A 15,025-nucleotide genomic window follows, 5' to 3' on the forward strand; every position below is an offset into this window, starting at 1 on the left:
TTAACTGATACACATTAATTAAATACTGTTGAGCTAAAAGGGGAGAAAAATGGAACATTTAATTTGGTTATTTAAATCAGCTTCAGTTACGGTAACTATTTATAAAGAAATCATAATTCAGCAGGTAATTGAATCACACTTCAAAATTCAAAATTATATCATCCAGATTGAAGACAATTTTATGAACATCCATTGAAAAGACGAAATGAATTAGAATTCTGTTATTTTGGCTGATACATGATGAATGCATCAATATTGCTAAGGCATTCAGGAATTTGAATACATCAATTTTGCTGAGGCATTCAGGAATTTGGGTGAGCGAATTGCAGTATGAAAGTTACAAAATCGATGGAATCCTTGTTGGAGATTCGATTTCATTTTCGAATCTCAAAGCAGCAATTGCAGCCGAGTTGGATATCGATGTATAAGGAAAAATATTGAAATTCATTACATTGTAGAAGGTAACTCCTGCCCAATGAAGGTTAAGAATGATATGGTTGTTAAACTATATTTAGAACCGAAAAAATGAGCCAGGATTTGCAATGTATCCATTATGTATTGACACAATTGAAAAGATTGGAGGTACTGTACATAACTTTGATGGAACATGTGGAGAAATTACATGTGTACAAGGCACAACACAAGATACAGAAGTTCTGGCAATGGTTGAATCTAGTTTATTTGATTCGTATGAAAATCCAGAATTTGGAGTTACAAATGTTATAATCGATTCAAAAAGTATAAAGGTGAACACAGGTCAGATATATAAAGATAAAGCAACACTTGTAGATGTGATGACGAAATATAAGATAAAGAACAACTTCAATTGCAAAGTAAAGAGATCTGATCAATAAAGGTATGATAGTGTTTGAAATTTATATATCTTTACATGCTGATACAATTAGTACATGAAACTGTACTGTTAAAACATTCATGTAGCATTAGTTCGTTGATATTTTGAGTTAAATCCGTTTTAATCTATGATTCACTATTTCGTTAAGTTTATTGATACACTGAATTAACTATAGTGATACTTTAATATACTACTGCTGATATAATAAGGACTTTATCAATTTCAACAAGAATAACAAAAAGTTATGAAACGTGTAAAAATAATTTTCTTCGAAAACGGTTGATACTTTCGTGTAATTCATTGTTTGATTACTTTAAAAATTATTGTTATATATATAATATGATGTAATTGTTATATGTATTAATATGATGAAAAAAAGTACAAAGCTATGTGTTGGTATGCTTTTCGGACAAATGTGGTTGGATTATGAAGGCTTCCTTCAGGAAAAAATCTGATATTTTCATTGTTAGAAGTTTCAATAGTGAACATATGTGTCCGATGAGGGAGAGGATATTAACCAAAGTCCAAGCAACAGTCGGATTTGTAAGTGGAGTTACTGCTCCAAAATTGGTCAATCGTAAACGAATTAATACTCCGAAAGATATAATTGATGATATTAGAGAATTCTATGGGGTTCAAATATCTTACCAGCAAGCATGGCGTGCTAAAGAACGTGCACTATCCATGATAAGGGGAAAACCATCTGCGGGATATAGGCGGTTGCCGCGATACATACATATGTTAAATACCGTGTATCTAAATTCTTATATAAGAATGCAGAAGACTGAGGAGGATGAATTTATGGATCTGTTCGTCACCTTAAGACCATTCATTAGGGGGTCCAATTACTGCAGACCAATAGTTGTTGTGGATGGTGCATATCTGAGTGAAGCTTACAAAGGGGCATTCGTCTTTTCGAATGTGTATGCTATGTATTTATACCTATACATTTACGTAGAAAGATGGATAAAAAGGCTGTTAGGTGTATATTTGTAGGGTATGACAGTCAACGAAAAGGGTAGCGTTGTTGTGACCCAAGCACAGAAAGTGTTACACTTCTCGGAATGTGATATTTGATGAAGCTTCTTCAGGGTGGTCTTCAAAAAAGGAAATTTTGCTATATTCAAATGTTCTCAAAGATGTATTGGAATCGTCCCATATCCAGCTGAGTCTAGATGAAGCTGAAGATGAAGCTAACGAAGATATTGCTGAAGAAGGCTTGGCTCAAAATCCTTGGCAAACTGGTGTGTATCAACAACAAAGTGAAGCAGACGAGCTAAGTGGAAGAAACACGCCCTAGTCTCTTAGAAGATCATCTAGGATCAGAAAGCTTAATCCAAAGTATGCCAATGCTGCCATAGTAGAAAAAGAAGATGAAAAAGAACTAGAGAATTTTGAGGAAGCATTTAAAAATCCGAAGTGAATTAAAGCTATAAAGGAGGAGATTGATGCGCTATAACTGAATCAAACTTGGGAGATCGTGGTAAAGCCAAGTGATGTCAAACCTATTTCTTGCAAATGTATTTACAATATAAAGCGTCACACAAATGGGTTAATTGAAAGGCACAAAGCTCGTCTTGTAGCCCGAGGCTTTTCTCAGCAATATGGACTAGATTATGATGAAACATTTAGTCCAGTGGCTAAGCTTACTACAGTCCGGATCATACTTGCACTTGCTGCCAGTAAAAATTGGAACCTATGGCAGATGGACGTAAAGAATGCCTTTTTGCACGGAGAGTTGGATCGGGAGATCTACATATGTCAAACAATAGGCTTTCAGAATCAAGCTTATCCTGAGAATGTATGTAAGCTTCGAAAAACGCTATAAAGCAAGCACCAAGGGCATAGTATGGTAAGATTTCTGAATTTCTTACTCATAGTTGCTATTCTGTAGCACTGGCAGATTTCAGCTTGTTTGTGAAAGTTGTTGCAAAGAAACTAGCTATTGTGCTAGTATATGTGGATGATCTAATCCTAACTAGAGACTATGAAGAAGAAATTCTTCTAACAAAGAAGAATTTGTCAGTTCGTTTCCAGATGAAGGAACTTGGAAAACTCAATCATTTTTCTTGGCTTGGAGGTTGATTGTAACGAAGAAGGAATTTATTTGCATCAGAAAAGATATTCTAAAGGTCTGTTGAAAAAGTTTGGAATGTTGAATTGCAAACCAATATCAATACCATTGGAGACAAATGCTAAGATGTGTGCACATGTAGGTAGTCTGATTTATTTAACTCAGACTCGACCTGATATTTCTTTTGCAGTTGGTGTAATGAATCGCTACATGCACAATCCAAAAAAGCACCATATGGAGGTTGTTCGACGAATACTAAGATATGTGAAAAGTACAATTGATTATGGTCTTTTGTACAAGAAAGGTGAAGAATGCAAGCTAGTCTGATATTGTGACTCTGACTATGCAGGGGATCATGATACCCGACGTTCAACAACTGGCTATGTGTTTAAGCTTTGAGCTGGAGCGATTTATTGGTGCAGCAAAAGGCAACCAACTGTGTCGCTGTCAACAACAGAAGCAGAGTAAAGGGCAACAGTAGTTGCAGCTCAAAAAAGTACGTGGCTTATGCAATTGATGAAGGATTTACACCAAACAGTTGGCTACTCAGTTACCTTGTGCTGTGATAATCAGTCAGCGATTTGCTTGACTGAAAATCCTACTTTTCATGCTAGGACGAAGCACGTGGAAATACAATACCACTTCACTAGGGAAAAAATGTTGCAAAGAGAGATTGACTTGGAGCATATAAAAACTGAGAAACAAATTGCAGACGTGTTCACAAAAGGCTTAAGTGTCCATAACTTTTAAAGTTTATGTCTACAACTAGGCATGGTTAAGACCGGAGCTGATGTCGAGAGGGGGTGTTAAAAGTTGTACAACATCAACTCCTATTGTTTAGTTTGACTATATAGTTATATATTAGCTTCCAGTTGGTAGTTGTTTTCTTTTCACGTAATAGTTTTCCTATTGTGTAGTATTTGAAGAATTGTGTTCTTAATATTTAGATGAGTTGGTTTAGTGAAATTACAGTAATGGTTTAGTGGAAATATGATTCCATAATATGTAAACCTATATAAGGCGACAGAACCTATTGAATAAATCATCCAGCAACAATCTCTGCAGTAGAATTTGGCTATCTTTTGTTCTTCCTATTATTTCCTTTTTTCAACTATTGATTCCTCTATCAAAGTTGTCTTCGTCAGCTTCGGCCCTAGCCATAATTTTATTCCTATCTTTTAGAATATTGTTATTAACTTCTTATCATGGTCATATATATATCTAACTAAAACAATAAAATTCTTTGTTTATAAAATGGAGAAGTTGAAAGAAAAGCACATACTATTGAATTTCAGCAGAGAGAACTAAAAAATGAAAGAAAAACTATAGTGCAATTCAAATAACAACTTTTATTTTTTATTTATCTATAAAAATTAGATATCCGCTCGTTTTATTTTTGTTACAAGACATTTCAAAGCACACCCGCTAATAACAACACATATTATTACAAGACTTTGAGACAACTAAGAGAACTAAAAAAGAGAAAGAAAAACTATAGTGCAATTCAAATAACAAATTTTATTTTTTATTTATCTATAAAAATTAGATATCCGCTCGTTTTATTTTGTTACAAGATATTTCAAAGCACACCCGCTAATAACAACACATATTATTACAAGACTTTGAGACAACAGCTTAAATCCAAACATTTGGTATACATTGTTTCAACTATTCAAAAAATGTTATCGTATTCATATCGATTTCTTCAAAAAACATTATTTTAAAAAATTCGACATATACTTGTCGACATTTTCAAAAAGTCGTTGTGTATAATATTTATGTATCACTTGATGTGGTAATTCTCAATATCTTTGGTTACATTGAGGAGTAATTCCATGAATGTGTGTGGATCTGGCACATTATTAACTAAATTATTTTCACCCTTTGTCTCAACATGAACAGTGATGTAAAATGATTTGTAATACTCCAATATATCTCCTTCGATTATTTTTTTTAATTAGCTTCTTTTCTTCATCTATTTCTTCCACTTTCTCCTTTGCCACCACTTCTTTCCCATCTGTAAAACAAATTAAATATAGTAAATATTTCATACTATTAATTTCACTTTTAAATGATCGAGTGAGTTGGTTTGAATTTAAACGGATTAAAAATGGATTGAGTCAATAAATAATAAATAATAGAGATAATATTATTATATTATTTTTTGACTTTATTACATTTTTGTTTTAAAAAATGTGTTAGATGATAAATAATATTTAATACCAAAGGTAAATAATCTCTTGATTTTCTAAATTGGACAAGTTTTGTTGGACATCTATTTTTAGTATATTTGACAACTATTGTTAGATAAAGAGAGTATTACTTGAATTTTTTTCTCTTATATATTTTATGAAACTCATAATCTATTTTTAGTATATTTGACAACTATTGTTAGATAAAGAGAGTATTAATTTAAGAGATTTGTTGTCCAAATAGATTTGGGAAAAGGAATATATTTTTTCCTTATAGGAATAATGGAAAGAACATTTTCCTTGTAGGATTGTGACTACTAATTTGTACGCTCATTTTTTTATAGTAGAAGACATTTTGTTTTTGCTTGAATAATTAGACCTAGATGAATCTTGTTAAATCCTTGTGTTATTTTTTTTCTTTATTTTTTTTAATTTGTAATTATGTGCTTATTAATCCACGATATTTTTGACACAATATTGATATCATATATATATTGAAGAATGTATGAACCAAACATCTTGTGATAAATATTGAAATCAAATAAAATAAAGGTTTACAATGGATGAAGTTCCAAAAGATAACAGAGTCAACTGTGCCCCATTCACCTTCATGAACATCCACATTTTGTATGTTATTAGGGGACATGGTGGAGTTATGGTGTGGCCTGTGCCTATATACTTCATAAAAAATATCTCCATCATACTTAATTTCTATCTCAGAAACTAACTTCCCATGGAGGCTCATTTTTCTTCTATGATATGATATATCACAAAGTTATAATAAAAAGTGTGTGGTTCAATCATTACATGAGATACTATTCCCTTTCATAGTTAGGCAATGCCAATATTTCTAACCTCTAGATTATAATACATTTTTTTACTTTTTCTGCCTGTACATAATTAGGCGTGTCTATGTATATACACATAATTATTTTGTTCATGAGCATTTTTTTAAGATTGTCATACATTTAGTAAATACCGAAAGTGTTTTTAAGTCAAAGTCATAAGTTTGGTCATCTTTAATTTTATGATGATCATAATATCTCATAAATTATGTCTCGCGTTGTTAAAGAACTTAAGTCACGCTAGGGGAAAGTTCATTTTTTAAGAGGTTGAGGGTTCAAGTCCCTCCTTCGGCTCATGGCTTCGTCGTTTTGGAGTAACAAGTAGAGTCCACTTTGGAGATAGGGGCAAAAATAAATAATCAACTCATAAAAAATAAAATTTAAAGACTGATCCTTTTTAAGATAAATCTATGCAATTAAATGAAAAGAAAATCGTTTACATATTTTATATTGGATCCTTAAGTAAAGATCAATAAATCAACAGAATTATGTTCATATTTTGGTCCATAAGCAGGGACTGAGCCACCTAAATCACCCTTCGTCGAAATTATATTGATACATATAGTATTTTGGACACCCTGAAATAACAAAGTAACCTATGGTGGACATGGCTAGAATTGCTGCAAATTATTTTGCCATTCTTAAAGTTTGTAAGTAAATAAAGATGAGTAAGTTTAATATAAATGTTCAGTAGGTTGGTGGTAAATAGTGTTATGTTTGACTTGAGTGACCCAACTTAACTCACCTCCAAGTAAGTATTTTCTTTCAATTAAAATAGATCAATTTATCCAAATTATATCACAATATTATTAGGGGTCGATTATCTCATAAGAATAACTATGCAGTGATTATATTAGCTTATATATGTTGCGAATATTATTTAATAATATTACATAATTGAAATCGTTCTATACAAATACATTTTACACTACATTTTTTTAACTTAATATGACACCAGAAACTCCTGTATTAATAATGCATGAATTTTATTTTTTTTCTCATATGGCCAACCAAACACTATACTATCTCTTGGACAAAATTTTATGTTAGAGATCAATTATAGACATGTTTTGTAATAGAATTGGAGAGGGGACCTTGTCCATGCCAGTGCTAATACTACATATCCCTATCACTACTAATTTTTGTGCTGAAGCAATAGCCATAGAAGATGGATTGCCTATTGTGTGAGCTATTATCTAATGCTTTGACTATATAAACTCATTAATTAATTAATCGGGAAAAGGTCTGCAAAATATTTTAATTTTGGACGAAATTATTGTTATGATATCAAATTTTATGGAGGACCTTTTACCATATACTATTTAATAGTGTTTTTTAAAGGTATATATGTGCGCACGTGAACATATTACTATTTATAATTATGTAATATTTATGATGTCTACGTGGACACATATATACCTTTTAAATACATTATTAAATAGTACAGGGGAAAAAATGTCATTTCCAAAGTTTAGTATGTTACAACAATTTTGATCAAAGTTTAAATATATTTCAAACAATTTCCTCTTAATTAATTATAAGTGCGTATCTCTACCCTCTTATAGTTAAGTAAAAATGTCAATATGTGTAGACTCTAGCCTATAAATTTCATATTTTCTTTGCCTATACATAATTAGTTGTGTGCATTGTACTTACACACAATTATTACCCAATAAGCTACTTTTATATTAAGAAAAGGTATTAGGTAAAGTTTCTAAGTTGTTCAAACTAGTTCATAAGCATATTTTTTTAAGCTTATCATATAGTTGACAAATACTAAAAGTGTTTATAATCCGAAATCAACCATATATGTATTAGAAGGAGCTTTTATATATTTTTATTTATTATCAATATCCACTCCCTTTATTTTCTCTACATATATATTAGACATTTCAAAGCAAACTCATTAACCACACCACATACATATATGTATTTATGTATCACTTGATGTGGTAACTCTCAATATCTTTAGTGATATTGATACACAATTCCATGAAAGTGTGTGGATCAGGCACATGCACATTCTTCTTTTCATATTCCAAAATCCAAGTAACTAAGTTGTTTTCATCCTTTGTCTCAACATGAATAGTGAGGTAAAATGATTCATAATACTCTAACATATCTCCTTCAATCATCTTTTTTTTAACCAACTTCTTTTCTTCATCTATTTCTTCAATAACTTCCTTTGCCACCATCTCTTTCCCATCTACACAAACAAATATATATAGTAAAAAAAAAAATCCATACTGCTAATTTCGTTTATTAATGATTGAGTGAGTTGAATTGAATTTGGACAAATTAAAATCGACATGAATTAATATAATACGGATTTACGTACCATGTGTGAATTTCCAGAACCTAACAGAGCCAATAGTACCCAAATCACCTTCATGAATATCCACATTTTGTATCTTATCAGGGCATATGTTGCATATATAATGTGGTTTGTACATAATTATTTCATGGAACACATCTCTATCACATTTGATATTTATCTCAGAAACCAACTTACCTTCAAGACTCATTTTTTCTATGATATATAACTAAGTTATAATAACAAATATGTGCTTCATCATTACATGAATAGTTCTGCCCTTTTATAGTTAGGCAATGTCAATATGTCTTAGACTTTTGATTATAAATTTCATTTTTTTTTCATATACATAATTAGGTGTGTGCATGTAATTAACTAACACACAATTATTACAGAATGAGAGTCTTTGGTTATATCTAGTACCCAATATGCTACTTTTATATTAAGTAGGTTAAGTTTCTAAGTGGTTCAAACTAGTTCATAAGCATATTTTTAAAGCTTAAATATATAGTTGGCAAACACTTATAACTCAAGTGCTTATAATCCGATATCAACCATAAGTTGTTCATTTTTTATTTATGATTTTACATATTATAAGCACTTTTAATTTGACGAATCGCTTTACAATTTTACTTTCTCTATCTTTGTACTCCCTAAAATGTTCTTTTTAAAACATGGCATGATACGTGCAGGAAGCTATGTAGGACACAAAGTGCTACGTAGGACGAATATGTCAATTTGTTCAATTTTATACAAGTTTAAGTGTTTAATTGTGTACATCAAAAGTTAAGGGTCGGAGTTGCCAATTGTTGGATTTAGCAAGTGTGAATGGGAAAAGAAAAGAGAGAATATGCAAAGTGAGGGAACTATTTTGGAGGGAAAATGAAAAGTCATTTCTCCCATATCGGCAAAAGAAAGGGAAATTGTTGTCCTTATATAAGGAAACACTTCCATTACTTCTTCATAAGGTAAGAAGAAGATGCCCTCGCGCCGTCGTCGTCGTCGCTCGCTCGGCTTCGACAAATGATGTGATTGATTGATAAATTTTTTGAACAAAATTTATTTAATCAGTTTTTGTTAAATCAAATAAATCCTGTTAATTATCTCTTATAATAACAAGTAAAAAGATGAGTTTTAATTATTAGCCATTATATCAAAAGGTGATAAATGCTTCAAGACTAGTAATTTATGTTTTGGTTGATTATGCTAATATGCTTTATGTTTAACTTCAAACAAGTTTTTATAAGATGTGTGGTTGTGGAAAATAAAAATTGGAGAATCAAGCTTTGGTTGTGATTGGTAGAAAAAATTGCGTGTTAGTTCATCTTCTCAACAATAGCTTCATAAATTTAATATGACAAAAACTTTTCTTGTGTAACACATATTTTATGTAGATATATTCCTACAAGTCAACACACAAGAAAGGTCGCCCATGTAGGTAATCTAAAGAGAATATATATACTTTTCTTCAAAATTTAAGTTATAATAATCCGACCTCGAAATCATCACCATTATCGAACACCCATAACACAATCAGAACATGTACTATGCAAAAAGATCATTTATAGTCTATATTTTCTGTCCACTACAGCCACCCACGTTGTAGTAAAAGTATCCGTTGTGAACCAAATCGATTTAGTACCGGCTTATATGCTAGAAGTTATGAATTAAATTGATTTAGATGAAAATATTGGGTCGAATAAATATTAGAGAATTTTATTTGCAATTCAAGCCCAATTATCAATTGATTAAATATGACTAGGTAGTTGTTAACATAAGAGTTATGTGTAAAGTGAAGAAATTGTATGTTCCTCTCATCTTTTTTCTAGAGTTGAAACTTCTCAGCTCCATTTTTATCTCTATCTTTAGTTACTTTTCCTTGTAATACAAGAATTTAGGTGTTGTTATTATAATTTAACTATCAATACTTATATTAGTGTTTTAACGTTTGTGTTGAGAATTCAGGTTTGTTTAAGCAAATATATGAATTTAAAACATACCGTAAAGATTTTTCGCATCTTCAATTAAGATTACAAAATTAAAATATATTTTGCTATCTTTTTCATATCTTTAGTTAAGACCACAACAATTATAACAAGAACAACTTTTAGTAGCAATAAACATATACATATTAATAAAGAGTGTTAAAGATTTTACCGGCATTAGTCAAATATCATGAAATTCAATATCGTTAAAGGCTTTAGAGACATATACCAAGAATTTTATATACCATATCAAATCAAAACCAGATAAACAAACTGAAATCGAGTCTTAGAGTACAAATAAAGATGTGTATAATGTCACTAGTAAGACAAGTACATTAGTGAACTGAAAACAGAACAATTACATAAACAATTCTTATACAAAAATATCACATAAATAATCTTTCCAAAAGGAAAGCTTCAAATACATATATGATCACACAATACACAATACATTTTTAACAAGCCTCGTGCTCAAGGCTTTTTAGGCACTTGAGGCATTTCCGGCTTTGACAAAGTTGGCAATTCAGGCTTAGGAATGACAGGAATCTCGAGTTTTGGTAAAGTTGGAAGTTCAACCTTTGGAAATGGTGGAAACTCCAGCTTTGGAATTTCTGGAAATTCGGGCTTTGGTAATGTAGGCAACTCAGGTTTCGAAATTTCAGGGAATTCAAGTTTAGGCAAAGTTGGGATTTCAGGTAAATGTGGCAATTCTGGCTTAGGAAGCTCAGGGATAGTTACTTCAAGAAGATTGCGCGCTTCAACTTGAATCACATAACTACTTGTTAAAAACACTGTGATGAATAATAACAAGAAAAAAGATTGGATATACTTATAAGCCATTGTATAAAGCCAGGTGATAAATTCTTCAAGCCTTATAATTTATGTTTTTGCTGATTATGCATTAATTATACTTCACTTCAAACAAGTTTATATAGTGACAGTAAAAATTGGAGAATTAGTTTTTGGTTGTGGTTTGGTATGAAAAAAATACTATGTTAGTTCATCTTCTCAACAATAACCTCCTAATTAATCTAACATGTATAATTACCTAATTAATCAACATATTGTTTTTTTAGGTAACTGTATGTTTAATAAACATCCCTACATATATATTGTCGTTCAACTTTCTTTGTCTTTTAAAAGTCACTTAACTTAGCCAAGTTAGCTTCCATAGTCATGATCTACCCAAAATATTATATTTGGTATTAATTTAATGACGTGGCAACTGTAAATTTTTACAAAAAAATATTTTAAATTAGATATTATGTTGCATATTGAAATATCACACTCTAGAGTCGATAAGAGATTTCAATGCAAATGATACACTACAAAATTCTAGATGACTCGTGATCGCTAAATTGCAAGTAACTAACATTTTTTTAATAATTCATATTAGATAAAATTAGCGATGAGTTTTGCTATTTAGCTAAATAATATATTTGTCCATCAATAGTTTTCTATTTTTGGTAGTGATAGTGAACTACAAAATTAGCTGACGTAAAAGTTGTTGGGTTTAGCAAGTATGAATGGGAAAAGAAAAGAGAGAATATGAAAAGTGAGGGAACTATTTTGGAGAGAAAATGAAAAGTCATTTGCAGAGTACAAATGAAAAGTCATTTCTCCCATATCGACAAAAGAAAGGGAAATTGTTGTTCTTATATAGGGAAACACTTCCATTACTTCTTAAAGAACTAAGAAGAAGATGTCCCCTCGCACCGTCGTCGTCGTCGCTCGCTCGGCTTCGGCTTCGCATTTTGCAAATGATTTGATTAATACATTTTTTGAACAAAATTTATTTAATCAGTTTTTGTTTAATCAAATAAATTCTCTTATAAATTTGCGGGTAATGGTAGCATTCCGAAAAGTTGTTACTCTTTCCAAAAAGTCGTTACTTTCCAAAAAGACGTTATTTTCCTAACAGACACATTTTTCTGAAAAGTTGTTATTTTTTCCAAAAGACACAACTTTCTGGATAAAACGGGTCTGAACAGATTTCTTTGAACAGACACGTTTCTTGCTGAAAATGATAAAAGGAAGTCAATTTTCGTTTTTTCAAACAAAATTTTTTTTTCCTGCTCTGCATAAATTTTTTCTCTCAAACAAATCAAAATGTCGATCGACTGAGTCTGTGTGACTTGTTAATGTTCTGAAGTTCTCTGAAGTTAAAGAAATTTCAGGTACCGCTATTTTTTTAAACAGGATTAATACGTTTTATCTTGGGAGAAATTAATCCATAACCTCGGGTACAGTGAGGGGATTAAATTTCTTAAGGACACAGTAGTTTCTGTGGACTCGGATTACTTCTTGTATTCTATTTACTTTCTGTTTCATCTTATTCTGTTTCTGTCTTTTTTAGGCTAACCTTATAATATAGGTTGAATAAAAATCTTTAAGTTTAATAAGTTTCTGTATTTGATTTTTCTGGAGATTAAAACCTTTATGGTTTTTTACTCTGCTTGAATTTTTAAAATTCATTCAATTAACGATTAAAAAAACATAAAAACTTTATCGTTAAATCAGAAACAGTCTGTGTAAAGATTTCTTCTTTACTGTTAGTATTTCAAATACTTAAATTATCTGCCATTTGTGACAGAAAAAAGAAAAAAGACTAATTCAAGTCAAGCAAATGCTGGAACTGTAAGTGCTGCAACAACATCGGTTGCACATAATCGTTCAAATGCTACCTTAGCGCCGACTGAGAAACCTGCAAAGTTTTCTGGAGTCAACTTTAAGAGATGGCAGCAGAAGATGTTCTTCTATCTCACTACGTTGAGTCTGCAGAAGTTAATTAATGAGAATGTTCCTGTTATGTCAGATGAAACTCCGCCTGATGAACGATTCTTGGTAACAGAAGCATGGACACACTCAGATTTTTTGTGTAAAAATTATATTCTGAGTGGCCTGCAAGATGATCTGTACAATGTGTACAGCAATGTCAAAACCTCAAAAGAACTCTGGGATTCTTTAGAAAAAAAGTACAAAACAAAAGATGCTGGAATGAAGAAATTCATTGTGGCAAAATTTCTAGACTATAAGATGATAGACAGTAACACCGTCGTCACCCAAGTTCAAGAACTGCAGGTCATAATCCATGATCTCCTTGCTGAAGGTATAAATTTATTTAATGCCTATGTTAGAAATATTAAGTTTTTTCTTAATACTCACATAATCTTTAATGTAGGATTGATTGTGAATGATGTCTTTCAAGTGGCTGCAATTATTGAAAAGTTACCTTCATTGTGGAAGGACTTCAAAAACTACTTGAAACATGAACGCAAGGAGATGACTGTTGAAGATCTCATAGTAACGTTGAGAATCGAAGAGGATAATAAGGCTGCAGAAAAGAGGTCACGTGGTAATTCAGCAAAATCTGGAGTAAATTTTGTTGAAGAAGATCCCACAAAATTAAAGAAAAGAAAGACAGCATCTGGTCCAAAAAGCAATCCTCCTAAGAAGAAATTCAATGGAAACTGCTTCAACTGTGGTAAACACGGTCATAGGGCTACTGAATGCCGGGGTCCTAAGAAGGACAAGAAAAGAAGGATCAAGCAAACTTAGCTGAATCCAAAGGAGAAATGAACAATCTCTATGCAATGCTTTCAGAATGTAACTTGGTTGGAAATTCAAGAGAATGGTGGATAGATTCTGGTGCCTCGTGCCATGTTTGTGCCAACAAAGAATTATTTTCATCATATACTCCAGCACCTACAGATGAGAAGTTGTTTATGGCAAACTCCGTTGTTGCAAAGGTGGAAGGAACTGACAAAGTCCTATTAAAGATGACATCAGGCAAGGTGGTGACTTTGAATAGGGTCTCATATGTTCCAGAATTGAGAAAGAATTTAGTTTCAATTCCAGTTCTGATCAAGAATGATTCAAATGTGTATTTGTTTCTGATAAAGTAGTAGTAAGCAAGAAAGATATGTATGTAGGAAAAGGCTACCTTAGTGATGGCCTTTTCAAACTCAATGTAATTGCAGTTGATATGAATAAAGATCTTGCTTCTTCTTACTTGCTTGAGTCTAAATGTTTGTGACATGAACATTTGGGACATGTTAATAACAAAACCTTGCGAAAACTGATTAACTTAAATATTTTGCCAAAATTTGAGTGCAATAAATCAAAATGTCAAATTTGCGTTGAATCTAAGTATGCTAAGCATCCTTATAAATCTTTTGAAAGGAATTCAAATCCTTTAGAATTGATTCACACTGATATTTATGACATGAAGTCAACACCATCACGTGGTGGGAAAAAGTATTTCATAACTTTTATTGACGATTGCACTAGATATTGTTATGTCTATTTGCTAAATGGTAAGGATGAAGCAATAGATGCATTTGGGCAATATAAAACTGAAGTTGATGTAAACCTTCATCTTGCAAAGAATAAAGGTGAAAGTCAGTCTCAATTGGATTATGCTAGCGTATTGGGAAGCTTAGTGTATGTCATGAATTGTACACGACCAGACATAGCTTGCGCTATCAGTAAACTGAGTCGATACAAAAGTAATCCTAATCAAAGTCATTGGTTGGCAACGAAGAGAGTTTTGGGATACTTAGATGACACTCAAAACTATGCTTTACATTACAACAAATATCCAGTCGTTCTTGAAGAATATAGTGATGCAAATTGGATTACTGGGTCAACTGAAACAAAATCCACAAATGGATACGTTTTAACTATTGGTGGAGGAGCAATATCTTGGAAATCATCCAAACAAACATGTATAGCTCGCTCTACAATGGAGTCTGAATTCATT

General features: G+C 31.6%; 2 protein-coding genes and 1 pseudogene across 2 annotated transcripts; all 3 read right to left on the reverse strand.

Annotated features, from left to right (window-relative positions):
* Window positions 1-4,261: 4,261 nt before the first annotated feature.
* Window positions 4,262-5,917, reverse strand: LOC107018990 (annotated as a pseudogene).
* Window positions 5,918-7,736: 1,819 nt separating this feature from the next.
* LOC107020030 (kirola-like) lies at window positions 7,737-8,951 on the reverse strand. Its single transcript, XM_015220372.2, has 2 exons — window positions 8,303-8,951; window positions 7,737-8,170 (listed from the first exon to the last, which is right to left on the reverse strand). The coding sequence occupies exons 1-2, from the start codon at window positions 8,487-8,489 to the stop codon at window positions 7,905-7,907; spliced, it is 453 nt and encodes a 150-aa protein (XP_015075858.1). The 5' UTR covers window positions 8,490-8,951; the 3' UTR covers window positions 7,737-7,904.
* Window positions 8,952-10,489: 1,538 nt separating this feature from the next.
* On the reverse strand, window positions 10,490-11,148 carry LOC107019923 (protein PELPK1-like). The gene has a single exon (XM_015220283.2). The coding sequence runs from the start codon at window positions 11,101-11,103 to the stop codon at window positions 10,735-10,737; it is 369 nt and encodes a 122-aa protein (XP_015075769.1). The 5' UTR covers window positions 11,104-11,148; the 3' UTR covers window positions 10,490-10,734.
* Window positions 11,149-15,025: the final 3,877 nt, after the last annotated feature.

Source organism: Solanum pennellii, chromosome 5 (genome assembly GCF_001406875.1).
Source record: "Solanum pennellii chromosome 5, SPENNV200".
In the NCBI taxonomy this organism is placed as follows: domain Eukaryota; kingdom Viridiplantae; phylum Streptophyta; class Magnoliopsida; order Solanales; family Solanaceae; genus Solanum; species Solanum pennellii.

Bases quoted from the DNA above. Each gene is read 5' to 3' on its own strand.
- LOC107020030 (XM_015220372.2), bottom strand. From the start codon at position 8,489: ATGAGTCTTGAAGGTAAGTTGGTTTCTGAGATAAATATCAAATGTGAT. The intron at 8,171-8,302 runs GTACGTAAATCC...TTGTTTGTGTAG, and splicing joins GTTCTGGAAATTCACACATG to ATGGGAAAGAGATGGTGGCA.
- LOC107019923 (XM_015220283.2), bottom strand. From the start codon at position 11,103: ATGGCTTATAAGTATATCCAATCTTTTTTCTTGTTATTATTCATCACA.